Here is a 27,434-nt window from a genome sequence, read left to right on the forward strand (position 1 = left end):
TGCACTGCGCTGTATCTTTATCAATAAACGCTGGAAACTGCGTCGATACTGCTTTTTTGTCACCATCCAGCAGACTGTTGGCTCGATAATGTTACGAAACATATTGACATGCGATACTTGTACGTGTGTTGTGCTCATGGCCGTCGCTGCGGCTGCATGGGGCGTCTGCGCCGGCAGCGGGTAGGCGAACGTTCAGTCTTCGCTACGGATACCTTCGACAAAGTCTGCCGTCCAATATGAAATCGTGTGCGTGACGTGCAGCGCTCGCAAACACTCGTGTCTGGCGGGTCCGCGCTTTCTCCCACGGCTCGTCGACACGAGCGTCTCAACAGCGGACTCGTCCATGCCCGGCGTGGGGTTCAGTAATGCCATGTCCATGCTGGGTGTCTCAGACAGCGTACCCCAGCGTCGTGCTGCCGTCGCGGCCGGGGAGGGGTCGCTGCCGGCTCGGTCACGACCCTCACCGCGCAGGCCAGTCCCACCTCCACTCCATCCGCGCGCGCCGCCGGTCTGCCTGCCGGCGCGGCCGATCGGCCGCTCGCACCGCCTCAAACGCCGGCACCGCTAGAGAACGCCTCGTGTATTCCCGCACTCGCCGCGGCCGCGCCCGCCGCCGGCGCCCGCTCACTGGGCGCCGCTGATGCGGTGATGCTCACGCAGCCGGATGCCGTTGATGAGGATGAAGCCCTCGGCGTCCTTTGGGTCGTAGTCGCCCTGCACGTCCATCGACACCAGCTGCTCGTTGTACAGGCTGACCGGCGCGTCCCGGCTCAGGATTTGCACTGGAACAGCGCAGTACGGCTGGGGTGTGGCGCAGACACGGGTCAGAGGCCGTCCGCCACGGTCGGGGCGCTGGGCCCATGTGCAGCTGCTCGCTCGTGTGAGGCGCACGGCACGGTAGCCGTGCTGAAGCAGTGCCGACGAAGCGAAATGTGCGGGCTTGCGAAGCAACCAAGAAACCTGATCGGCTCTGGTTGCCCAACATGAAGATTCCAAGAAGCCCATTTCTGTGACGGCGGCTCCGCCGCGGCCTGTTCTAAGCGTTTTGTAAGTATTACATGTCATCCGGTGGATGGCGATGTGTTCGCCAGCAGACCGATATCTCATTCTTCACTCACTAGTTTTTCATTTATCTTTCATTATGCTCACCTCGACAGCCGTGACTACATCGCAGAGAGAACTTACATGAAAATGCACGAGAGAAAAGTTCGTTAAAACTACGGCGTTCTGAACTACCGAACCGCGTTCTCTGGGTCGGCGAACGGGTCGTCACCGCCCTCTGACCTGAGCCCTTGTAGAGTTTGCAGCGGACGGTGCCGGTGACCGACGTCTGGGAGGCCCGCACACAGTCAAACAGATAGAGGCCTTCGGGGCTGAACCAGAACCCTGCCGGCAAACAGAGCCGTCGCTTCCGTCAGCGACCGCGGACGACGCGACCGTCGGTCACGGGCGCCCCGCTGGCCGGGGCTGTCCTGGTCACGGGTGCCCCGTTGGCCGGGGCTGTTAGTGGTCACGGGCGCCCCGCTGGCCGGGGCTGTCCTGCTCGCGGACGCCCCATTGGCTGGGGTTGTCATGGTCACGGGCGACAGCTGGTCACACGTCCAGGGTACAAACCACGCGGTGCTAAGCGATGCTTGGGTATACAACGCGAGCCGGACCGGCCGACAGGGGGCGCCCCGCCGCAGCTGGGAGGGACGTGACTGGGTCGTCCGACGTCCCAGACAGTCCGATGGAGGACAGTCCGATGGAGAAAACCTGTCTCGATGAAATCTTGAGTCAACACGGACGTGGGAATTCTGATTAGCTAACAAGTGGCCACTGACACGGCTGGGGCACGCGAGCGCTGTGTTTGTCAGTGGGACGTGTTGATGTTAGGACTAACGTGGCGCGATGAAACGCTCCACAAATATTTCTGTAATCACTTGAGAAAGCATAGTGAGTGAGCATTAGCATAGTGAGCATTAGCATATAAGCATATTACGTTCCGTTTGCTAGGAAGTAAAAAATGTAGGAAGTAAAAAAATGTATGTAGGAAAACCTTGATAACTCAGATACCACACAGTGCAGATGCTTTATCGCAGAACTGCGGTATAATCACATATGGCGACTGCGATGACGTTTGTGCGACATGTTTGCTGACATCTACCACGTGCGTCGTTCTGCGGTGGCGCCCACCCTCACCGCAGTAGACGAGCTTGGCCAGCTTGGACGCCAGATCCTCCTTGAAGTGGAGCACCTCCCGGTCCATGGTGAACGTCTCCAGGTCCAGGTGAGCCTGGTACAGGATCTCACCGCCCGGACACTCGTAAACGCCGCGGCTCTGTCGACAGATGGGCCCGTTATCGGGGATGTCGGCACCCGCGTACCCTCTCACTCGCAAACTCCGCGACTCTGCAAACAGATATGCCCAGGAGATAGGACTCCGCCAACTGGACACTTAAACTCCGCTTCTCTGAAATTTGACGCATCCGGAAAAGAGGGCGTCTCCTCCCATATGTTTACCACCCAAACCTTGCATTCGCTTTAAAAGCCATGATACGCTCGTAACATACAATGTATTCACACCCGGACGTCTGGTGTCAGTGTAACAGTCCGTGACGCCGACGTACCTGTGACCTCCACCCCCAAAGATCGTCAACCTCGGACGGACCAACATATGTGGTGCCGGGCATACCCGACCTGGCGTTTAAGGTGTCCCCTTCCCCCCCCCCCCCCCCCCCAGGCCGACGCCTCCCGCCTGACTCGTCGACACCCAAGCTGGGCTGACCTTGAGCCCGACGAATCTGTTCTCGACTATGTCGATCCGGCCGACGCCGTGCTGGCCGCCGACCGTGTTCAGGTACTCCAGCATCTGGCGCGGCTCGGTGTACTCGGTGCCCGTCGTGTGGTCGGTCACGCACACCGGCACGCCTGGTGATGTGGTCCGGTCAGGCTCGTGACATCACGCTCATGCTGGATAGTGGCGCCACAGGACGAGGCGCGGATGTCCCCACATTCCTACGATAGATATTACGTTGCAATGTCTCTCGTGCACATTTCATAAACATTTGACCGCAATGTTCTTGTCAGTTACCTGCCGGGCTCCCGTACACAAGAGAAGACGGACTGTGTCAGTCGTCTTAAAATCCCACGCGGAATTTCACGGCACATTTGAGATGTCCTTTGTCCCCGCGCACGAACCCCACCCGACCTGGTGCCGAGCACCTCTCCCGAACCCGACGCCCCCCGACGGCTGACCGTGCTCGAAGCGGACGCTGAGCTGGTGCGGCGCGTCGGGCGCCTTCTCCGGGTCGCAGGTCATCTGGTAAAGGTCGGCCGGCGCCGGCGTGCTCGGCTTCTCCAGCACGCCAGACTCGTAGCTGCCGGCCGGACGCCGGGGAACAGGTCACGCGCACGGCAGGCATGTATATATCGGGTTATAAGAAACATTATAGGAACTCAATTTGGCTGTTGGCCATCTCTTTCGGCTGAGGCATCTGTCAAAGTGCGTTGGGTTTTGTTCTTCTCCGTTGGTCATTGCTTTCTGACGTAGTGGAGATCGATCATATTCATTGCCATGGCTGATTTTCCTCTGAATTCAGTAACGTCCGTTTCCCGTGTTGTAGACGTCTACGCAACACTAAAGCCAATGAAAACAAATGAAAAGGTCTTTCATCCAAACAAAACACCGGGTGGAGACCAAAAATAGCAATGCCGAGCACAATATGGACAGCAATGCGTGAAAAAAAGAATAAACTCCTTTGACAACATTGTTCCACTGTCCTTCAGTTCACGCCGCAGGACAGCTTGGCATACGCTCGGGTTACCTCATCAATTCCGCCCGAGATATACTGATGCACTGAATGTTTACTGTACAGTGACCAGACGTTTGGCTGGCTCATCGCGACCGCCGACGCTCGAGTCATCGTGACATAACGTCCTCAGCTGCTGCAACCCTCGATACACAGCCTCACGATTATTCTTATGCCACGAACAGTCGAGGCATTCACTCAGCAGAAGCCTTTCTGTGATCGCCTGGAAAGCTGACCTGACACGGACCCAGCTACCCTGATATGATCTGACCCACTGACCTGATGTGGAGGAGGTTGGCGTCCATCGACCACGGCTGTTTAGGTGTGACGGGCAGTGGGATGCCGTTCTGCTTGGCGTACTCGAAGAGGTCGGTGCGCCCCTGGAACCTGTTGTAGAACTCTGGCATTCGCCACGGCGCCAGAATCTGTGGGATGAGCGGACGGAGACGTCAGGAGGGTGGGACGAGATCTGAGAGAGACGTCAGGAGGATGGTACGGAGACCAGAGAAAGATGTCAGGAGGACAGCACGGACACCGGAGAGAGACGTCAGGAGGACAGCACTGAGACCGAAGAGAGACGTCAGAAGGGCGGTACCGAGATCGGGGAGAGACGTCAGGAGGACAGTACGGAAACCGGAGAGAGACGTCGGGAGGACAGCACCGAGACCGGAGAAAGACGCCAGGAGGACAGCACCGAGACTGATAAGAGACGTCAGAAGGACGGTACCGAGATCGGAGAGGAACGTCAGGAGGACGGTACGGAGACCGGAGAGGGACGTCAGCAGGGGAGGACGGTACCGAGACCGGAGAGGGACGTCAGGAGGACAGTGCGAAGATCGGAGAGAGACATCAGCAGGACGGTACGGAGACCGGAGATAGACGTCAGGAAGACGGTATCGAGACCGGAGAGAGACGTCAGGAGGATAGTACGGAGACCTGAGAGAAGTCAGGGGGATGGTTCGGAGACCGGAGAGAGACGTCAGGAGGACAGTGCGGAGATCGGAGAGAGACCTTAGGAGGACGGTACCGAGGCCGGAGAGAGACGTCAGGAGTACGGTACCGAGACCGGAGACAGACGTCGGGAGGACGATATCGAGACCAGAGAGAGAGGCGTCAGGGGGACTAGAGGAGACCGGAGCGTGACTGGGGGACAGGCGGACTCCGATCAAACGGCAGCGATGTAGCTACGCTACAGGCTTAACGGCTTGGCGCGACCCAGACCCGATCATCACTGATGTTTTCTATACCACTCCGCGCGTACTCTCCACGTCAGTCAAGTACATCAAGTGTTTCGGTGTCTGTGCTTTTTATTTGTTTTCTTTAAGTTGCTGTCAATATGCGCAGCCAAACGCGTCGTTAGATCAGACAGAAGTACACTAACGCAGCATACGTCCGTCACAAACAGATCGTTTGCCGCGACGCGACGCCGGCGCTGGTCGCCGCTGTTTGTTTGCGGCAGGGTGCAGGAGCCCTTCGCCGTAACGCCCCGCCCTCGCCACACCACTGCGCCACGTGTTTTGCTGCAGAACTGCAGTGTAATCATATATCGTGGCCGCTGTGATGTTTGTATGATGTGCTGCTAACGTCGGACACATGCGTTGTTCTGCAGTGCAACCCAGGCTTACCGCAGTAGACTTAGTAAAATACGGGGCGTGATGTTAGGAATAATGGTAGTAAATAAAGCTCAGTGGTCCTAATACAACCAGTAGTAATAATTACATTAACAATAACAGTGATGAAATACAGGCCGTAGCCCATGGCACGCGGGGAAGCACCGGGTGAATCGGCGCAGGCGGGGCCGCCTGGCCCGTTCCAGCGGTGGTACACCACGGGAAGACCAGCCCGCGACGCGGAAGCTCTCGCAGCTGTCGCGCCTTGTGTGCGTTAACTAAATACTGACTTCACCCAAACTCTGTCAGGAGCTCAGACGCGGGATAAACGGTTGATTTCTTCGGGTGACCACGAACTAAGTCATGAAGCAGGACACCGTAGATTAAGTTCTTAAAAGGTGTGATGCATGTAAAATCGCGAGCACAACGAACGTCTCAATAAATCAACCAACTCCATTCATGCCATCGAACACTAACCAGACAATTAAACGCCGTCATTCCCCATTCATAAACACACTCGACGTACCCGCCCGCTCGCGTCGTAGCCGGAGCCCACGTGGAGCCCGCCGCCACTGACCTTGATCTGCGGTGCGAGGGCGGTCACGCCCAGCTCGAAGCGGACCTGGTCGTTGCCTTTGCCGGTGGCACCGTGGCTGATGAATGAGGCGCCGTTGTCGATGGCCGCTCGCACGATTCCTGTCGGGTGTGGAACGCTTGCCACATTCGGAACACGATAACGAAAACATCGCCGTGACATTCCACACGTCGAGAACGCGGACTGCACCCGTCACCATGGACTGTCGCGTTGCCTGGGAAAGTAATCAGCGCTTCAAATTCAAGCTGCTTTAGCCACTTCCTTTCCGTTAAAAGCGGCCGAACGGCACGGCGCGGACTGGCCGGCCGCCAACGCCGCCGCCTCGCCCCCCCCCCCCCCCCCCTCCCGTACCCTGGACTATGCACGGCCGAGCTATTGAGGTCCCCAGCAGGTAGCGTTTCTCGTAGATGAGGCCGCACTGCACGGCCGGCCAGATGAAGTCGGTGACGAAGCTGTCCCGTTGGTCATCCACGATCACCTGCGTGGTCGGCGTCAGGGGCTGGTCAGGGACCGCGCCGGGGATATCTCGCCAGGGACCGTGGCGAGATTAATCCAGCAGGCACGGTGGTATCCGTATGGGCCCCGGAGAAGCTAGTGTCACTGTAGAAACTGGGGGAGAGGAACAGAGCTTCCGCCAAAAGCTACAGCTTTTGCTATGGTAATCGACACGGACGCAACGTATCGCGTCAGAAACTCGTGGTGGTTGAGTTATATCGGAAAGTTGGGACTGTTGACGCACTAATAATTGTTCATTCGGTGGTGCTAAAAGAATAAATTCAGCATCATTTTTAAAGATAAATTTATTGCTAATCTAAAATTTATTACAAAATTTGTCATCGAATTTATCATTAAATTTCGGCGGTGTTAAGCCAACTTCTCTGCGTGCAAACTGAAAAGACTACAGACGAATAAGTGCGTGGCATCCATAAAGCCTGCTGCTATATAAAACAGGAATTCCAGGTTATGGAGCCAAACATAAGTTATGCAGAAAAACTCAATGCCCGACTTCATCGTCTGCTTTAAGTCTACCGAGCAAACCTTGGCGGCGCCGAGTTTGGATGCCTTGGCCTTGGCGGCGACGAAGTCCTCCTCCTGACCGATGTTAGCCAGGTACGCTACCACTTGGTAGCCCTGCTCCCGTAGCCACACGAGGATGCACGAGGTATCAAGACCACCTGAATAGGCCAGGACTACCGTCTGCTGCTGCCGGCTTTCCCTGAGCGGCGCCATCTTGTCCGGCAGGTCGCGGTGTGAGCTAAGGTCAGGGGTCGCGTTCGTCGAGCGCGCGCGGCCGCCTCCGTCGGCTCCGAGAGCGGAATGTGCTCGGCGGCCGGGCGTCGCTCGTGTAGACATTGGACTTGAGAGCACGTGCTCGCCGCTGGGGAGGGGCGTTCCCGGCGTAGACGCCCCTCAGATGGCGGACCTCGTGGCCGTGACGTCACGCATGAGTGCCGCTGGGCTGCGCAGATGTCATGCACGGTCCATCGCCGCCGGTCTGTACGCGGTGGCGGCGGCCGTCGCTCCGAACAGTGTCGTTTGAGGCGTAACGACCTTCATTTCCTTGGGCAGCGGTGGGCAGGTGGCAGGCAAGGACCTCTTCGGGCCACCTGTTACCTTTTTTAAGCGTCGTGCTTTGTGCCATGCGGAAGTTCTGGAACAAGAGCCAGGCGCGGGCGTGGGATGGTGGGGGTCGAGACGACCCATGCAGATGCTGCAATCAACTATCAGTGTTCACGATGCACCGCGGCGACAGCTGGCTCCGACGGGGCCTGGTTTGCACTGGTTTGAACCGGCTCAGGCCACAGCTCGACGCCAAACGCTCCGGAAATCGGGGGCGGCCCTACGCGCCTCCGTGGACTGAATGCTCGCAATCGCAAATGCAAATGCAAACATTCACAAACGCACGTGCCGAACGCGTATACAGAGCCTGGGCTGTTAACTTACGTAATTAAAATGCTTATGCGTCATGAGCTGATACGACGCTATACAGTTACGTGTGCACTATCAGATGTGACTGTCCTTGGCGTCGTCCTGTCAGGCCTCCACGTTGTCCAACCCTCGGACGAGCCACCCGGCCACGTCTGTCTGGCGGCGGTGGTCTGACCGGCGCCTCAGGACCTGGTCGGACCCACGTCATACGGACCGGCGCGACCGCGACAGGCGATGTGCTTCGTGAACTTAAACATGTTTGTGACGGGTGCCGATGTTACAGCGACGGGACGATCCGTGGAGACTGTCGCCACCCGTCCGCGGTGCCTTGTCGGAGAGGGCGGCCCGTGGCTCACTGCTGTTGCCAGGCCGCCCCCAGCGGGGCACGAGGTCCTCGCGCCTGCTGCTGGCAGATCGTCCACAGGGGCCATGAGGTCGTCATGCCTGCTGTTGCCAGATCGCCCCCAGGGGACATAAGGTTCTCGTGTTTGCACTGACTTCACAAAGCTTCTTCTTCGGGGGACCACTGCGCCCTCTCATCACGCGGAGGCAGTCGTTTCAGCGACACGCTCAGAGTTTTGCTTCTTCGCGTCCGTAGACGCGGAGTCTGGCCACTGGACTGACAGTTCGGGCTCTGCTGGACGGTACGTTCAGAGGTCGCCTCTTCGCGTCCGTAGACGCGGCGTCTGGCCACTGGACGTCCGGGCTCGTCAGTCCGGGCTCCGCTGGACGAAGACTGCCAGCGCGTCACAGTCATCCTCACCCCGCGGAAGGCCCCTTCAATTTCCTCAGAATATCCAATGGCCTCGTCGCTACCGGGCATGAATTTATCTCAGCAACGTTGTCAAAGCGCCTGACGACATGCTGGTTCTTGACAAGGGCTGCGTAGCCCGTGATGAGTGAGTCCGGGACACGCTGCGGTGCCTCCGGGGTCATCAGGTCGCTATGGAGAGGACCAGACCGCCCCTAGTGGAAGCAGAAGTAGACCATCATGGATATCAAACATCCAGTTGTGGCTTCAAAGTATACTGGAGGTCTTCAGGCTAAGATTATCTTTACCCAGGCCATCGGATACCCATAACCCGCCCGCCACCCATTCCTAATCAGTTATATCTTCTCTTTGCCCATCCGTTTGCATTTTTCAGCGCAAGTTCTGAATTTTAAGAAGGCTTCAGAAAACATCGAAGCAAAACTTATCCTTTTTCGTCGATGATTCTAATAATAGTGTGAATGGAACAGCTGCGTAGCCAGAGTCTTGGTAGGGGGAGGCTTAAGGTGACAAAGGGCCCTCTGATGGCGACCCGCCCCTCCCCCCGCCTCAAATAATCGAATCACCGTGTATGATTGATTTGAATTCAAAGGTACGATTCCCTTCCTTTTATTACTCTTTTTGTTTTTTCCCCCCAGACAGATGACGAAAGTCACCGGACTAAGCTATTCGGCTCGCATTTTGAAGTAAATAAACTGAGGGAACCATGCTTTAAATGGCTTCATTTTCGTTAAGCTTCATAACGTTGTGGCAAAGTCATTGGTGCACGGTGAGTTGAGCGCCCGTTCCATCCTGGCGATTAGATGCTTTAAATCGTTCATTTTACCGCTGACAAGGATCTGCGTGCCATCCGTGATTTGGATGACAGTGACGTCATGAGACTGGCAAAGGCTAAGCCGCTGGCAGACCGGATGAAATAGATGCAGCTCAGAGAGCTGCCGTGAAAAACACCGCTTGAGCTGTTTCCTTATTGGGACGGAAGCGGCGAGCCGGCCGATCCCCGCACCTGACTCTGTGTGCAGCCGACCAGTTAACTTCGGAGCCAAACCGCATCAACACCATGCGGAGAAAGTTTTCAAGTAGTTTTTCTTAAGGTATTACATTGAAGCATATGAAAAGGCTTAACAGGACAAGACGAGAAGTTTCCCATCTTTCCATGGCCTGCATTGCGTTGTCAGTGATGGTGTGAAACGCTGATTCCGTTAAAATCTTTTGACGGCAGCTGTGTTGGGCGTCAGACAACAATCTTGTTGTTTCGGGATAGAAGGACGGCTGTTTATGGACTGCTCGTTCGACCACTTTCATAATGGCAGGTGGAATATATGTAGGATGTGTGTCAGCTGGGTTCTTGGACGCTTTTCCTTGGGTATTGGTGTGACGAGTGCGTGTTTCCATGCAAGGGGAACAATACCGGTGACCAGGCTAACGTTGTCATCGTCAAGTAGCATAGGACTCTGAGATCATAGGACAAGTGATCTGAGAGTTACATTCAGCATGACCACATCAATCGGTTACACCTCTAAGGGAGGGTTCCACATCTATATGGAGTTTTAAACTGAAACAGCCATCTTGAAGACCTCTCGGTGCTGTCCACAGTCCTACCTTTCTTAAGACCTAAGCCCGTCTAGTATCTGAGCTACACGCCCGCGAAAATGGGGAGAGCTTTTCGGGAAGAGTATTTCAAAGTCATCTTGGCATTCATGGTGTCACAATAACGCCATTCAAATTCTGTCATTGCATACATTATGCTGCGGTGAAGCCCAAAACACAGGACTGTTGAGGCGTTCGTGTTTGGCGTTCGTTAGCACAATTTCAAGATATTACGGCCGACAATGAGCTCTAAATCAATGTTGTGCGAGGCACGATGACGCAATCAAACCATGACGCATTGACGAGCATATTTACTCAACAGAAAATTGTGCTGTCTAGGGCAGTTTTTTCACTTAAAAGTATGCCTATAGTTGCACGTAAGCGTGTTTCGTCATATCTGATGCTTGCTCCAATATCTTCAAATGTGAAACATTCCCTTTAATCGTGCTTTATGTAACACGGCTCAGGCGTGTCGGCTCTGGTGCTGTCGCAGCCGGTACGCTGGCAGCTGTAGTGGGCCCACTGCGACATAGCAGTCGTTTAGGGCATCCGGCGCGATGGTGAGCGTTTCACACTGCTGCTGCTTACGTGGCCTATCACGGGCCGGAGCACTCGCCACAGAGCGCTGCGATCGCCCCAGGCTGTCTCCCGCCCCTACAGCGGTCGCCAGTCGCGGACAGCGGCGCGGCACAGTTGGTTCGCGCGCTTGTACTCGAGGCGATTGTTTGCCGCCAGGACCGCGCGGCAGCCCCGCAGCAGCTGCTGGGGTTCCGTGGTCACAGTCTGTGGTTTCTGCTGCTTGGTGCGCATGTGTCGGAGCGGCACTACAGTTTCCAACTGCTGCAGGAATAATTGCCGGAATTCGTGCCACTTCATGTCAGGGTTTGTCAACGCAGCGACGAGGCCCATGTGGATGCTCTTGTTATCAAGACGCATGGTGATGCGCGTGAAATCGTGAGGGTCGCCGTAATGACGCCGCGTCACTCCGCTCCTGCGCGCGAGATCGGCACGGTTGGTAGTGGTTACATCCAGCAGAGTTCACTGGGCGATAGGTGTGATGGACACTGCTGGTCACATGCGTGGCGTACGTGGAGAATGTCCGGAGCAGGATGTGATCTCCGGTGCTATGTCGAACTCTCAACAAACAGCTGTCGAGATCCCCAGCTATCACCTCGTGGATAACTGACCAGCATGAACTGCAACCTAGTATTCTAGATCGTCAAAATCAACAGCTATCTGTCGCACGCTGCTGTTAAGCACGCGGTTCACATTTGTTGCTAGTACTGACTGATGTTTGTTGAGGTGTACTAATAGCCAAACAAGATCTAACTCAGGTGTTTGCGAACCAGCATTGTCACACTCCCTATCTATCTTCGGGTAGTTTCTAATCGCTTAGTCAAAAGGCCCTCTGACTGACATTTGGGGGCCGGGGTCTGAAGGCTGGGGCCCCTTGATGCGGCTTTCGGTGAGCCCTTCGTGTCCTTCGGGCCTCAAATCGAGCCCTTGATCGTCGGTCCCGAAGGGAGGGGGGGGGGACACGTGAACCCTGTGCCTCCCCCTTCCTGCACCGTTGGAATGGAATCAGTTATGACTAAAAGAAGCGCAAGCAGCAGGTTGGGTGGTATTTCCTGAAGTATCTGCCTGACATTTTGTTAACGCCTTACCCATGTGCTGGGCTATCTTCACCCGTGCTTGTATGAAGAAATTGTTACGCGCTGTACCCATGATTTACCCCCAATGATCCAGAATCTAAGAATACCAATCATCAGATCCATGAGCTGTGCCCAGTCTGGCACGTTACGTATGTGATCTGGGCACCCGTGGGTGCCTAACCCGTGAAGGCCTCTAAAGCAGACGCATCCAAAATGAGGATAATCGCAGCTTTTCGACTACCTCCAACATCGCACAGCTGTGCCGTTTTATCGCAATGACTCAGCAGCTAGCGAGCTTCAGTTCTGACATCGTGGTCACTGCCGAACCCCTGAGGCATTTCGTAAAGGATAACGAGTGTTTTTGGATACCAGGGCACGACATCGCCTTCAACAGCGGCGCCAGGTCTGGCCCACTCTGACCCGGCACTGCCGACCGAGCTTCAGACGAATGCCACGTGACACAAGGGGCCAGGATCCGCCATACTGCGGGAGCATGGGGTCACAGCCTGCTGTGACCTCTCGGCTTTCGGTTCCGCTGGCGGGCTGTGTGGAATGGAGCTCAATTGCTGGTGAGGCGGAGACCCGGTACCCGGGTATCGAGCCGGAACTGCTGGCTTCAGTGTGAGTGCTGTCGATGCCGCGTTTTGAGTTCTTCAGCTTACCTCTGCCTGTGACGGATGTACGTTGTACGGGCAAACGCAGTTGGAGTCTGGGGCGCAACAATCACCACACGTGATTGGTCATTGGGAGATCGGTACGTGAATGCTTACTTCATCTCAACAAAGCATCCCGTGTCCTCAATCACTGATCGGTTCATCAGCCTGAGTGTTTTATGGGATAGGTAGGCGCTGGTATTGTGGTCCGGATACAATGCATATCTATTGACGCATAGCCCCGCGGTGCTATCAATAGACGCGTGCAATCGTGAAATATCCTAGCAAAATAGAAAAGAAGTGCGCGTGAATGAGTAAATACGCGAGCACAGAACATGTAACAGATTAAATATTTTTGTATGATGTGCTAACATGTACAGTATGACATCAAATATTACCTTACCAGATAACAATTTTGATAGGTTGCTAAGCAAAGTTTTATTTGGCGATGCAATTTAAACATTTTGTTCTCATAGCATACATATGAATATATCTCACCTTTCATCTGGATAAAGTCTAAAAGCTGTATCACGGTGGGATAAAAATATCGTAATTGCTGTTGTGTAACTGCTATGTAATATCCCACTCAAATCACCCGACGCGCTTGTTAAGGTGTCCGCCGTTTGGAAAGCTGCCTGGTGCAATACAGAGCTCGAATAAATGTGTCAGAGGGTCATCAATATATATACATGACCATGAAAAAACTTGCATGTGGTCAGTTTGCAGCAATCTAAGACCGATGTCAATGCGGTCAAAGCAACCACCAAGGCCTCGCGAAATATGTTTATTTGCACACCAGACATCAACAACTACACAGACAAGACGCTTGGATGTGACAAATGATCTCCATGAAACGATCGCAAAAACAACAAAAACCAGCCACGAATTTGCACTGAAAACATTGGCGCGATTCACACCTCCGCGATGCGACATGCAATTTACAAGCGTTTGGTTCTCTTGGATTTCGTGAGAATATTCCTGCAACATACCTTATTCTCTCCATTGCACAAACCCGGCAAGAAACGTTCGCGAGAAAACTTTGAACGACCAAACAACAGTGGTGGTTTGGACACATCTAAGAGATCATACAAGTATGTACAACGATGACGGAAAGTGATAGCATTTGCCAACCGTCAAAAACCGGGGAAGATTCAGTACATAATTTGTGAATGCTATGGAGCGAAAGAGCATTTCATATAAACACAGTTATTGCCGCGTTTCACGAGGAGAGGTTACAGCACGCCTACTGGACCATTGCCCTAAAACGCATCACTGCTCTCGGTGGGCAGCGTCCAAGTCAAGTCAACTCACTGCTGACAGGGCTACCGTTCCCCTACTGCTCGGCGCGTGCCGCACACAACCCCTGACACTGGTGCCGGCGGTGACCCAGAGTCGGTACCGACGAACGCCACGCTTGCTGCCCCGCCCGGCCAGCCGGCGCTGCCGACACGGGGACCTGACACGGGAGGGGAGCCGGCCTGGTCCGGCCCTACGTAGAGGGGGGGGGGGGGGGCCGACCGGGCCGGGTCTCCTTGAGGGGAACCGACCCGAGCCAGACGCAGCGCATCCGGCAGCCGGCCCACAGGATTGAAATCCCTGACGCAGATACCGCTGTGCAATGTGTTGAATGCGTGTGACGTGTGCTGTGGGACCTGGGATCACAGTGATGGTTGTGACGTGTGCTGTGGACCCGGGATCACAGTGATGGTTGTGATGTGTGCTGTGGACCTGGGATCACGGTGATGGTCGTGCGGACGCCAGCAAGACTCTGTAGCCAGCTATGGTCCTTTGCATCGCATAGCAAGTGCCGTCCGCTGATGATAAACATTGCAGGGTGGCGAACGTAGACGATGAGACGAGGTCATCGAATGACATCATGGGGCGCGAGGACTTCGCACGTTTATGTTTGAGGCCTCGGCTAAAGGAATCTAGGTGCGAGAACGTCAGATAGAGCGAAATTCTCGGAAATCTCGGCTTCCACTTTGAGACCCTCACGACCAGCGCGTAAGACATGGGCACTATTTGACTGAAACCCGCTTTGATCCCGCTACGCTTAGGTTCGGACTCCAACCACAATGAATTTGTAAAATAGTCTGTTTAAGACGAGGTCATCGCCTACCGTGGCATTGAAGCCTATTTCAGTCGGGTTCTACTTCTATTAACAAATTTAAGCCATCCTATAGAAACACGTTGCGAAACATCTTGCAGTACGAGTCGGTACACATGGTGACGCGTGTCAAGTGCATGCTTCGGCCCAAAATTGGAGCCTCTGCCCACCATGCTTCGCGGTGAACGACCACGTGTACCTCTGGGACAGTGGCTTGACTTGCACGAACACGGCGCGTCAGAACACCACTATAACGTACAAAATTATCCAGCCCTGCCACCTTGGCGGCCGCTCGTCCCAGCGCGCGCGCCCGCCGGCGCCATTCAGCTCTTGAACATGTCACATAGCAGCTTCTCCATGGGTGTGTTGCCGATGGTCCTGCGGAAGAAGATGGCTTCGACGCGGGCGGGCGGCACGGCCTTCAACAGCGGCAGCATCAGCAGGACGCGGCCGAAGCGGGCCGGCTGGCCCAGGTGCTGGCCGCGCGTGTGCTGGCCCAGCATCACCTGCGCCTGATCCTGCAGGTTCTCCACCTGTGCCGGCTCCTTCAGGCCGCGTGTCTCTGGAGGGGCACGGGATGAGGTCAGACAGAGACACGGGAGGAGTGCTGCACCCTGTGTGGGAAATATGGATGACGCCGGACAGTGTTGCGGAAGCCGGAAACCTTTTCTGTCGTCCTGGAAGTGACATAATTCACTTATGACCGCATCCCATCAAAGACATGTGTGGGCGAACGTCTCAACTAAAAAAGGTGGCCATCGGCATCGCATGTTTTTATTGGATATTTATACGAATTGACCTCAGTCGAAAGAATTGTGAGACCCATGCACATCATAAGCTTCTTCCCCGGCTGTTTAACAATTGGTCGCCACACCAAACGCGGCCAGCCCTTCCACCTTCCACATCCCATCTGAATCTCACTTCACGACGCCCACTTCGACCTCTTCCTCCCCCCCCCCCCCGCCGCCTCTGACCGTCAGCACTGACCTGACTTGAAGAGCACGACCGCCTTGAGGCAGGCGAACTCGGCCGGGTCGACGGCGAGTAGTTTGTACTTGGCGCAGATGTCGGCCAGCCGGCGCACGTCGGCCGCCACGGGGCCGGCCTTGCCGTCCGGCGCGTGCTGCAGGTGGTCCGCGACACTGAACAGCGGCGGCGTCTCCAGCGGCAGGCACCACTGGATGGCGCACAGCAGGAACAGCTCTGACCACGCCTCCTCCAGCAGGATTACCTGGGCAGGTGGGTTCGTGCCGTCAGGGTACGCGGAATAAGCGCATGGTCGTCATGGACCATGACCTCCTCTCCACCTCACCCTAGACGCGGTGAGGTGGAGGGGAGCTGTACAATAAACTCATCTCCATAGGGATAATCCACGCAACAAGTACTGGTGAGGGATAACTCTGACCTTATCACCTCCAGCATGATTACCTGGCGGTGAGGGCTGGTGAACATCCGAGCCGCACCACTGCCGGTTGCCCTCTCTCCGCTCACCTGATCTCTGACGGTGAGGGCTGGTGTACATCCGAGCCATGCCTAGTGTCGGCCATCCTCTCCCCATTCACCTGATCTCTGGCGGTGAGGGCTGGTGTACATCCGAGCCATGCCACTGCCGGCCACCCTCTCCCCACTCACCTGATCTCTGGCGGTGAGGGCTGGTGTACATCCGAGCCACACCACTGCCGGCCACCCTCTGCCCGCTCACCTAATCTCTGACGGTAAAGGCTGGTGTAATCCGAAACACGCCACTGCCAGCCGCCCTCTGCCCACCCACCTGATCTCTGAACGAGAGGCTAGCGAACGACGGCAGGTTCTTGGCCCACTTGATGGCCATGAAGAGGAGGCGGGCCGAGTTCTCGTAAATGGTCTCCTGCGGCGGGCTGCAGAAGGAGGGCCGCTCCAGGTAGGCGGCCGGATGGAGCGGCGGCCAGCCGGCCGACAGCGGCAGCGTGGGCGGCACCAGTGGACACGGCTCCTCTGGCTTCGGCTCCGGGCTCGGTGGCTTGTCTGACGGCAGGAGACAACGGGTCAGCATGACCAGAGAGTGGGTTAGCACCAGCAGCAGAAGGTTCAGCGCCGGCAGGGCAGGGGTCGGCATCAGCAGATAGTGGGTCGGCACCGGCAGGAGACAACGGGTCAGCATCAGCAGAGAGTGGGTTGGCACCGGCAGCGGAAGGTTCAGCGCCGGCAGGGAAGGGGTCGGCATCAGCAGATAGTGGGTCGGCACCGGCAGGAGACAACGGGCCAGCATCAGCACAAGGTGGGTCAGCACTGGCAGGAGACAAAGGGTCAGCGTCAGCACAGGGTGGGTCAGCACTGGCAGGAGACAACGGGTCAGCATCAGTAGAGGTGTGTCAGCAGCGACAGGAGACAACAGGGCAGCATCAGGAGAGGGTGGGTCGACGTCCGCAGGAGACAACGGGTCAGCATCAGCACAAGGTGGGTCAACAGTGATAAAGGACGGACCAGCATAAGTAGGGAACGGATCAGCACCAGTAGAGGGTGGGTCAGCATCGGCAGGAAACGGTTCAGTATCACCAGAGTGGGAGTCAGAAGTGACAGAGGACGGATTAGCACCGGCACGGAACGGTTCACATTAGCAGAGGGTGGCTTAGCAGCGACAGCGAATAATTTAGCTACGTTTGAGCTTTTCCACCCTTAGTCATTCATTGCTTTAAAGGGCTGCGAGAATTGTGCGGGGCAAGTGGCTTAGAAATACTGCAACGACCGTGACCACCTGTACCGAGTCCTACGTCACAGGAGAACCTCACGTGAGGGGGCGCGCGCTCGGGTGGGACTTCCGATAGGGTGGCTGTCAGTCTGACTCACGGCAGGCCGCCGCAGGATGCTCCCCGTAAGACGGGGCCCTGCCTTACCGGCAGCTGACAGGAGTCAGAACAAAGCAGCGAGTGGAGAAACGGGGACGGATCTGACGAAGGACGTGGTGGTGAGGATATCATCAGGCAAGTAATCAGCAGATAACCTTGCAGAAACAGATGGCACGTCTAGCATTCATCATCTGGCCCCTTAGAACATGTCAGCGGAGACAGGTGCATCAGCAAGGACAGAGGTACGACACGTCAACAGACACAGTGCGCGTTGGGTGAGATAGTCATCCAATCACCCCAGTGCCGACACGGTCCGCATAGGTGGCGCTCGTGCTAGAACAGAGGGCGCTCCCAGTCAACTGAGCCCGAGTCTGGTGCCCGGACCTACACTGGTTTGTGAGCACTGACAACCAAGGCTGGTAAAGTTGGTGGACCTTGAAGGGCGAGGCAGCGATCGCTGACCGAGTAGTCAGAAATGATGCCTCACTCGTCGGAACCCGGTATTGGGATGCATCATTTAATAAGAGCAGTCCTAATAGCCTTATTCGTCGTTGAAAAAGACAAGGAAAAAAGAGCGATGCATTAATTTTCCAGTTTCAAGCCTTTGTCAAAACCATTATGAGCAGAGAAAATAAAACCACCGGCGTATCCCACTTTTTTAAACAGTGAGTCGCAGTTCCAACAGGTCACCATCATTCCGAAGATTATGCAAAGAACAATTGCCAGACATTAATGCGATGCAGCGTACCTATAGCTAAGGATAAAAATGTTATAAAATATCCCCACACACGAACATTTCAAGTCGATACGCATCATGTATGCATGCAAACCATTTCAAAAACACAAGCATCACGGATACAAGCAAACGATTTCAAATAAACACGCATCACGGCTTAAGACGCCAATCACATTCGCATAATCAGTCATGAGGAGCCCTGGTCGTCGAGGTCCGGTCGCCAACTTCTTATAAAAAATCGATAAATGATGATGATGATGCGCGTCTACTTGAAATAGTTTGAAATGTATACATGCGATACGTGTTTACTCGAAACGATTTGTGCGTAAGCGATTTTAATAACATTTTATAGCTCTTATATTTTATATCGTTACAGTTTTTATATTTTTCATCCTTAGATACATACCGAATTGCAATAATGGTCGACAACTGCTTCCTGTATAATTCTGGGAATGCCCGTGGCCTACTGAAACTGTGGTTTGCTATTTCCAAAAAAAGTGAAGAGTCGAGTATGGCCGGCAAGCAGGCTTGAATTCACGTTTCAAAGTGGTTTTGACAAAAGCCTGCAGACAAACTTTCATGCAGCTCTCCTTTTCTCTTGGGTTTTCAGCAAGGAATAAGACCATTATCGCTGTTCTTATGTATGCTGTTTTCTGCAGCTGTACTAAACAACTTGCGCATGTTTCCTTGCTGTAAAGCTAGCTTAGCCGCCGATTTTTCAAGGTTTCTGGCTGTCAACTTACTTCTATGCACCGCTGTTTGAAAGCGGTTGTTACGATAACGGTAAAGGCCAAAACATAAAACATGTCAGACAAGGATAATGTTTTGCAAAACAAAGTAGTTATAACAGCGTAATAAAATTGCAAAATCGCCATGAGTAATAACATAATTAGGCTCATTAGGGCCGATGTCTGCGTTGAAACCAAACATGCTTTTGTAGCCAGCGTAGAGTTTGCTTAGTTCCAAATTTGTGTAAGTCCAGAGCAGGCGCTAAGTGAACCGCGTTGACAGACACAAGCATTGAGACCACTTAAATCAAAAGTTAATTAACGACGGACATTCTCATTCTGGCGCTCCTGATTGTGCAGCAAATGGAACAATGGATGTATGGTTATCTTATAATCAAACGTCCTTTGCTCCTGCGACGTGACCTTCGCTTTGATCTTGGGACGGTTAATCTCCTGAGCTACCGTCACGCAATCGACTCCACTGGAACCGATTCCGTCCCTTTAGAAAATGTTGTCGGACTGCGCCGCGGTATCCCTTAGCCGTCCGCTCAGAGGCCGCGTCCGGACGCGCGCCATCTCGGAGCTGGCGGCCGCGGACGCCGCCGCCGCCCGCCCCCGGCCGGACAGGCTCCTCCCCGCGTACCGTGCTGGTCGGCGGGGGCGCCGGCGTCGGTCGGCTCCCGGCGCACGCTCATGTCGAGCCCGGCCGGCTGGCTGGAGCTGGGCGGTGCGCCGGCCAGCGCCGGGCTCGGCGACGCCAGCGACATCGGCACGCTGCTGCTGGGGTGCATGAAGCCGCCGCTCATGTAGTGCTGGTGCGCCATCATCGACATCGGCGGTCTGGCGGGCGGGGGTCAGCGGTGGGACCAACCGGCATCGACATCGACGGTCTGGGAGGGGGGGGGGTGACAGTGGGGGACCAGCTGGCATCGATTCCACACATTGCGAACCGAATTACACGTCACAGAGAAGAATAAGATTGCCAAGTTCTAACGGAAAAGGAGATAGACGCATCATCCGGAACACATCGCTCTCCGGCTAACTTATTCCGAATTCAAAACGAGACTCAGAGCAAATTCATCCCGCAAACGGCACGCGCCGCTCGTCGAACAGAATAACGTGACGGCGAGCCAGGCGCGGCGGCGCCGCCGTCATGCTCACGTGAAGACGCCGACGGCAACGGCAGCCTCTCTCATGGCGCGATCGTGGTCCATCTCGGCCAGCACCTCCGGCCGGATGGTGGCCGTGTTCCTCGGCTGGCGCTCATTCTGCACGGCTGAAACACAGATTGGCACGGTCAGACAGGACACCTGAACCACCGGACAGGGCGGGCTTGGACGGCCTAACCACCGGGCGGGGCGGGCTTAGACGGCCTAACCACCGGGCGGGGCGGGCTTAGACGGCCAAACCACCGGGCGGGGCGGGCTTAGACGGGCGAACCACCGGACAAGACGGACTTAGATGGCCTAACCACCGGGCAGGGTGGGCTTGGACGGCTGAACCACCGGGCAGTGTGGGGGCCTAGACGGCTGAACCACCGGGCAGGGTGGGCTTGGACGTCCTAACCACCGGGCAGGGTGGGCCTAGACGGCTGAACCACCGGGTACGGTGAGCTTAGACGGGCGAACCACCGGGCAGGGCGGGCTTAGACGGGCGAACCACCGGGCAGGACGGGCTGAGACGACCAAACCACTGAGCGGGGCGGGCTTAGACGGCTGTGACGGGAATGGACGTGTGGTTTGAGCAGTCAGGATGAGTCGCTCCCATGAGTCGAACACCGTATCTCTTTGTGAGCCTCGCTTCGCTTCCCATTGTTCATTTCACACCCCATCGTGAAGCTCGACCATCCCAAAAATCTCAAAAAATGCAAATGCAATGCGTGACATTGATGTGTTTGTAAACATATGGTTTCTTGCTTTTTCTCCCTCCTCTTCTTATTTTACTGGAGCTGCACAGGTTCGTGAATGACTTACCGTCCTTGTTCATACCCATGATGAGGCATTTTCTCAGCCGGCACGCCTGGCACTGGTTTCGGTGGGCCTTGTCTACCACACACTTCCCCGTCCCCGCTTGGCATCTGCAGTAAAACAGAATCGTGACTACAAACAAAATAAGAAAATACTGGACTTAGCTCACTTGGATAGTCAGTGGTGGTTCCATGCACCAGGCAGTCTGCTTTTGGGCGATGGTAGACACGCCATATTTTGCAAACAATTATTTAGTTAAGGATCACATGAACACAGTGCATGAACGCAGGAACACATGGTGCATGAAGGCACGCAGGAGCGTCAATGGATTGGTACAGCTGCTTTGTAACGGTTATTGTTTCATGAAGGGGCCAGAGGGTGAGTGAATATAAATAAGAATAGATAAATGAGCAGAGAACTACCGGCGTCTGTTGCGCTGTAAGCTATTGAGCCTGGCATTGCAGAGAGCGTATACGTCTCATTTCTGCGCAATTTCAGTGGCCTTTGAAGGAGCTCTCAAGACGACCCAGCGAGGCATATCATCGCGGTGCGCACCACTCCAGCCACCGACCTGTAAATGAGTCTGCGGCGAACGCTGCGCTTGAAGAAGCCGCTGCAGCCGTTGCAGGCCATGATACCGTAGTGCTTGCCGCTGCTGGTGTCGCCGCAGACGACGCAGCAGAGGCCGGGCGATCCGCGCCGGCCGGTGGAGTACGGCGCCATCGGCGGCTCCTCCCGGCCCGCCTGCACGGCGCCGCCGAACGCGGCCGAGGCGAACGGCAGCGGTAGCGGCGGCGCCAGCACGGGGGCCGGGCTCGGCGGCGTCGGCGGCCGGCCGGCTGCTGCCGCACCTGCCGGGCGACAGGCGCCGCCGTCACAGGGGTACGGCGAACAGAGCGCGGCAGGGACGGGGCTGACAGAGGTCAGGCGCCGCTGTCTCAGAGGTGCGGCGAACAGAGCGCGGCAGGGGCGGAGCTGACAGAGGTCAGGCGCCGCCGTCTCAGAGGTGCGGCGAACAGAGCGCGACAAGGGCGGAGCTGGCAAAGGTCAGGCGCCGCCGTCTCAGAGGTGCGGCGAACAGAGCGCGGCAGGGGCGGAGCTGGCAGAGGTCAGGCACCGCCGTCTCAGAGGTGCGGCGAACAGAGCGCGGCAGGGGCGGAGCTGGCAGAGGTCAGGCACCGCCGTTTCAGGGGTAAGGGGCGTGACGGACGGAGCACTGCGGGGCAAGCGGGCGGTCAGGCATCACCGTCTCAGGGGCACGGTCCAAATCACCTATTTTTTACAAACTCACGGGCACAAATCAGGCGGCGGACGACCTACGCTACACACTGCGCTGCCGAGACTGCTTTCAACCCCACTGAATATTTTCTGTCGGAGGCAGTGTATGCTACGCACGGATGGCTGTGCAGGCACGACGCACATTTTCGTTTTTAGCTGCTTAAAATCATCAACAAGATGGTGCATTTAGAATGGACCTAATGTTTCTCAATCCTGATCAGCCTTTATCATTTCTTTCGAGCAGTCTGATTTCGTTTCTTTAAAGACGATTCATTGGTAGATCAAAGCCATATCAACGACTAGCGCAGCTATCCTTCGGGTTCGTTTGTTTTGGAATGGCAGAGACAGAACGGCAGGCCAATTCTCTAAGTACTGAAAGCAAAAATGCGTAAGATACCGATGCTTTACGTCAAAAACTTTTCTTTCATAATCCTAATCATAATCCAATCATCTGCCTCCGTGGTCTTGGGGAAAGATGCTGGACTCGTAATCCAGCTGCACGGGGTACGAGTCCCAGAGTGGGCGCATTGTTTGACCCGACTGAAACGGAAAGGCCAGCTGGCAACTGGTCAACGAGGCTCAACCCAGACCCGAGGCGGCCGTGTCGCAGCATTGTGCGGCACGTAAAACCCTCCGCATTCCTGTCCGGCGGAAGGGCGGAGGCAAAATTAGCTGTTGAACTGGGCGGCAAGCTTGGGTGGTGGGTTTGGGGTACACGCAACAAGCTATGCTTAGCAGGTACTCTGAATCCGAAATCACCCATACAAACCATTCGGGATAAATTTATTTTTTTTAATGATGATTTCGTATACAGCTGACACTCTGTTTTAATTATGTAACCCGAAACGTTCCATCATCAAATGCGTATTTGAGTTCGAACGTTTTAGTGCATGAGAAGAAAGTCGTGCGAAGGCTTCTCCGAAAAAAAAGTTTGTCACAATAACAAGTCGTTAATCCTCATGCTGGTCATGGTGCGTAGTCGGTCCAAGCAGCAGCTTACCGGATGCAGATGTTGTATCATTGGAATATAAAACTGTTGTTCTGGCAACAAATTTGGAGCAAACGCGTCCCATATCTCCAACACCGACTCCTATCCCTCAGTCTCCCAACGAATGGCACCGCCAATGCGCAATTCCTACCGTCACCCCACGTTGCGAACGATGTTTCTACGCAGGGGTGGAGTGGGGAATACGGTATGACAGATGTGGCAGCGGCCATACAAACTCTCAATGCTATCAGTAACATTACTGAAGTTTTAAACTCTTCCATTGAAGGATATCCACTCCAGAAGCCATACAGCACCAACATTTTTCAGCACATTTCACCCGTGCATGCAGATCATTATTTTTGTCGCAAAAAAATATTTCGTCACATTGAACTAATACCAAACATACTCTATTTTGATAATGGGTATATCGGAGTTCAAAGGGAAGAATATTATTGAGAAGTGTTTCCTATTGTCATTACTTTTGTGCTTTGTATATCATATTGGTTACATCTGGGAGAAATCGAAATTAAAGAGGCTTAGCATTTTTTTAAGGGAATGCTCCACATTTGAGGCTAATGAAGCGAACATCAGATGTGACGGAACGAGCTCACCTCTAGCTATTGATATGCTCATAATTGGAAAGTCTACCGTAAACAATACAATTTATATATTTAGAAAATATGCTCCTCACTACGTCGTTGTTGATTGCGTCATGGAACATGTCCGTGACAGCACCAACCGTAGTTATTTTCAATTTCCCGAGAGGTGGCCCACGGCGGCGCTGGATGTATACTGAGTCTAATGCCGTTAGGTGCTTGTGTTTTGTCCACTTCTCGTGGTACTCTTGCTGTTTATCCGTGAGTTTAAGGTGGTTACTTGTATTCACATACTCAGGTTATTGTGACATGTATTATGCTCACGTGTTGTATTCACACACACACACACACACACACACACACACACACACACACACACACAAGTTGTAGCGCTATTCTTAAGTCATTTGATTGCAAATGTTATTCCGTAATAGCTAGGAAGGATGCATAACTTCTTTCTTGCGTGGTACTAAACGTTATTTGTGTTAGTCATCCGGCCCTCTCATCCTCTTTCTCGTTTCATCCTGCATCCTCCCGACATCCCGTTTGTGTGGAGCAGGTTACGCGCACCATCCACGAGTGGACCGAGAGGTCCCCTGAAGGGGGACCCCGACCGGACGCCCGGCGCATACCCCGCAGAGGGGTCCCTGCGCGGGCTAAAGCTGTGCGGTTGTCCCCTCTCCCCCTCTCCCCCCCCCCCGGCGTATGTAGTCTTGGCCCACCGTTATCCACTCTCCTTCGTCCCATAGCTCTGAAATGCTCACTACTGGTCGGAATGGCTCTAATCTAGGAAACGAACGAACCAAATCGTATGGAAACGTCCTCACGAGTCCAAGGTATGAACCACTTGGCGTTTGTGTATTTCTTGACCTTGAACGCCGCGAGGCTAGTGGAATGGGATAATTTGAATGGCGTTATTATGGCGTCATAGATGTTTGGTTAACCTTGCAATAAGCTGCACGAAGTCACATCTTCGCGGGCGTGTAGCTGAGAAGCTAGAATGTTTTAGGCCCTGAGAAGGGTAGGCCTGTGAACTGCACCGAATGATCTTCACGATAGATCTTTCAGTTCAAAACCCCATACAAATGTGTGAGCACTCCCTTAACCTTTACCAGACTCGGTCGTTTCGCCACGCTTCACAACTCATGAAGAGCATTCTCCTCCTGATTCACGCATGGCGTGCTGGGCGCATTGCCTTTCTTGAGTTGCTAGACATGTGCATGCAAACTGTGTGAATAGCCTATGTTGCTGTGTGAATAGCTAATGTTGCAAATAGCAATGTTGCAATATTATCATGACTTAACCTTCAACACTTTACTAACAGAACAGTCAACAGGCAGACCTCGACAACCCGACGATTTCATTTTTAAGTTGGGCAGTGAAAGGTACAGCTTGCAAGCCGTAATACAAATGAGTCTGTGACGCAGGCCTTTGGTTCGGCAACTTTAGTTCGGCGACGTTATGAAAAGGTCTTCAAAGTAAAACAATTCAAGTTGGATGAGATTCTTCCGAAATAAAGGTCAGGAGTGCCCCAAAGATACGTAGTGAGCATATTGACCAAAGGTTTGCAAACGAACAGCGATCCGGAGAATCGGTCTTCTCGGTACAACAACCTGTCTAACTGAAGTTTCAGTCTAATTAATTTAAGACAGATTCGTTGATTGACTTTTGAACGGATCGTCGCGCCGTGCGTCAAATGCTTGTGGCGAGGGGTAGCACTGTCTTGCATCGGTTGGGGCGGAGCCAATATAGTTGACCACACCTACCCCGAAGTCCTGACACAACCCTGGGTTTCAGCCACTTGGATTTGCGTCTCCACTGCCAAAATTAAGATTAAGAAAACAATATTTGGCCGGTTCTAAAATTGGTTTGATGTTGGTGAATGACCTCCCATTGGAAGCCAATGCGATTGTGTTAATGATGACGTACGATGCTAATCATATTTATAACGATGGGTTGGGGTACCTTGTGTACCAGCAGCTGAGACACTGGCTACATTTCATTGGCCCAGCATTCCCTTTTTGCTCATATGCATTGGGGAAGAGAGCCCAGAAGAGCAGCGAGGGGCTCAGGTCAGTATTGCGGGGCTCAGGTCTTCTCTTTTAAAATGTACAAAGTGACACCCCTGCTTCAAGTACGTGCTAAATGCACAGATACGCGAAGGATGGACGGAACCAGGAAAGACAAACCGTCCGAAAGGCTTAAAGCGTAGTTATTGTATGAGCCTCTGAAAAGTTCGACGCAGGTGAATACTTTTATGTTATTTTCGAGCATGTGTTAAATAAGCGGCCGTTTTTTGCCACGACGGGAACAATGGTGGATACTTTTAAGAAACTGAAATCTGAAATTGCATGGATATGGCGGTGGTATGCTATAGACCATGACGGAAATACAAGATCACCGTAAAGCACAACTTCATCCTCAGCCAATTATCAGATAATAAAAGCAACAGAGCGTTTTAGTATGCGTGGCGCTGCACGACAGCCAACTGAATATCTGTCAATCTTTGCATCGTTTATGGAATCACCACCGAGCTCTGTTCTTTCAGTGGTCGGTGAAAGAGCGGAGCTGGACAGTTTCCAAGTCAGTTCTGACTGATCTGGAAACTTTTATACCTCGCCTGCTTCGTCGTTTTTCATAACGCGGACGGATAGGGGCGTGAGTCGTTGCGATCCCTCTGGACTTTTCAAAATAAGAAAGATAAACCTTAGCTGAAAACACCAATAAATTCGCCTTAATAACATCTCCTGACCGGTACTGATTTTTATGTGGCTTAGTCATGAATCTGCCTCATCATGTCATGTCAAAGGCTAGATTGCCCCGAAAATCAAACTTTTTCGCCGTTACAACCTACCGCATTCGAGATTATGTCTTGTAAAGACAGAAACGCTATCCAGCGGTATTTCTTGTTCAATTCTGAGTACAATGGTGTATTATTTTATGTGCTTTGACCGGATTTTTATTATGTACGCCCCCGTTGATGCAACAATGTCGGCCAGCCGCGCGCGTTCCGCGGTACCGTTGGTTGCCGCCCGTCTCCCGCGCCGGCCTTGGATCGCCGTGCAGTGTACCTCAAAAACCGCCGCTGCTCCCAAACCAGAAAGGCTATGGCCGCGTATTTTGTGTTTAACATTTGCAGGGGATTCCCTATATACTGTGCTGAAAATTTGGACGCGATTGCATAATACACCGGAAAGGTATTCTCGAAAAACCTTAGCGGGGTTGCATCGACTCCCCCCCCCCCCTCCCCCCTACCAAGCGTTAAGGGAGTATGTATCACAATGCATGGTGGCGCGGCACTGGACCGTGGTCCGGCAAAGATGGCCCCTGATTGTTGCTTTGGTCAGTTTCCGGTGCACTATTTTGGGAGTGACCAACATGAAAATCACCACTAAGTCGTCGGCCAACCAATGAACGATTAGCACGATTTTTCGTTGTGCGAAACGGGTATCGAATGTAGGTCCGCTTCTCCCCTAAATTACTATCTGGCCCAGTCGTGAAGATGACTGCCTCAATGGTGCACTGGTGCACAATGGTGCACAATGGTGCAATGCACGTCATCGCCATGGCAGCTCATTCAGTGAAAAGTGCACTCTTGACGCGTCTGAGCATTTGTGTTA

The 27,434-nt window shown here is 54.0% G+C and overlaps 2 protein-coding genes across 2 annotated transcripts; both read right to left on the reverse strand.

Moving 5' to 3' along the window:
* Window positions 1–560: 560 nt before the first annotated feature.
* On the reverse strand, window positions 561–7,366 carry LOC119101379 (argininosuccinate synthase). The gene is made up of 9 exons (XM_037224714.1): window positions 7,035–7,366; window positions 6,348–6,474; window positions 5,979–6,097; window positions 4,071–4,216; window positions 3,238–3,359; window positions 2,768–2,910; window positions 2,182–2,320; window positions 1,285–1,386; window positions 561–782 (listed from the first exon to the last, which is right to left on the reverse strand). The coding sequence occupies exons 1-9, from the start codon at window positions 7,347–7,349 to the stop codon at window positions 625–627; spliced, it is 1,371 nt and encodes a 456-aa protein (XP_037080609.1). The 5' UTR covers window positions 7,350–7,366; the 3' UTR covers window positions 561–624.
* A 7,581-nt stretch (window positions 7,367–14,947) lies between these two features.
* On the reverse strand, window positions 14,948–21,682 carry LOC119101539 (photoreceptor-specific nuclear receptor). Its single transcript, XM_037224885.1, has 6 exons — window positions 21,524–21,682; window positions 20,959–21,062; window positions 20,161–20,261; window positions 16,468–16,563; window positions 15,684–15,927; window positions 14,948–15,258 (listed from the first exon to the last, which is right to left on the reverse strand). Exons 1-6 carry the CDS (start codon window positions 21,673–21,675, stop codon window positions 15,020–15,022), a joined length of 936 nt encoding a protein of 311 aa, XP_037080780.1. The 5' UTR covers window positions 21,676–21,682; the 3' UTR covers window positions 14,948–15,019.
* Between the last annotated feature and the right edge of the window lie 5,752 nt (window positions 21,683–27,434).

This window comes from Pollicipes pollicipes, unplaced genomic scaffold (assembly GCF_011947565.3).
Source record: "Pollicipes pollicipes isolate AB1234 unplaced genomic scaffold, Ppol_2.1 Scaffold_4881;HRSCAF=5763_pilon_pilon_pilon, whole genome shotgun sequence".
Lineage (NCBI taxonomy): Eukaryota > Metazoa > Arthropoda > Thecostraca > Pollicipedomorpha > Pollicipedidae > Pollicipes > Pollicipes pollicipes.

Excerpts from the sequence above, each read along its gene's own strand:
- LOC119101539 (XM_037224885.1), bottom strand. The coding sequence starts at position 21,675 with ATGGCGCCGTACTCCACCGGCCGGCGCGGATCGCCCGGCCTCTGCTGC. Across the intron at positions 16,564-20,160 it reads TGAGAGAGGCTGCCGTTGCC|GAGACCATTTACGAGAACTC; the intron begins GTCGGCGTCTTC and ends AGCCCGCCGCAG. Across the intron at positions 15,259-15,683 it reads GGTCGTGCTCTTCAAGTCAG|AGACACGCGGCCTGAAGGAG; the intron begins GTCAGTGCTGAC and ends GTGCCCCTCCAG.
- LOC119101379 (XM_037224714.1), bottom strand. The coding sequence starts at position 7,349 with ATGTCTACACGAGCGACGCCCGGCCGCCGAGCACATTCCGCTCTCGGA. Across the intron at positions 6,475-7,034 it reads CCAAACTCGGCGCCGCCAAG|GTGATCGTGGATGACCAACG; the intron begins GTTTGCTCGGTA and ends CCGACCACGCAG. Across the intron at positions 3,360-4,070 it reads GCCAACCTCCTCCACATCAG|CTACGAGTCTGGCGTGCTGG; the intron begins GTCAGTGGGTCA and ends TCCGGCCGGCAG.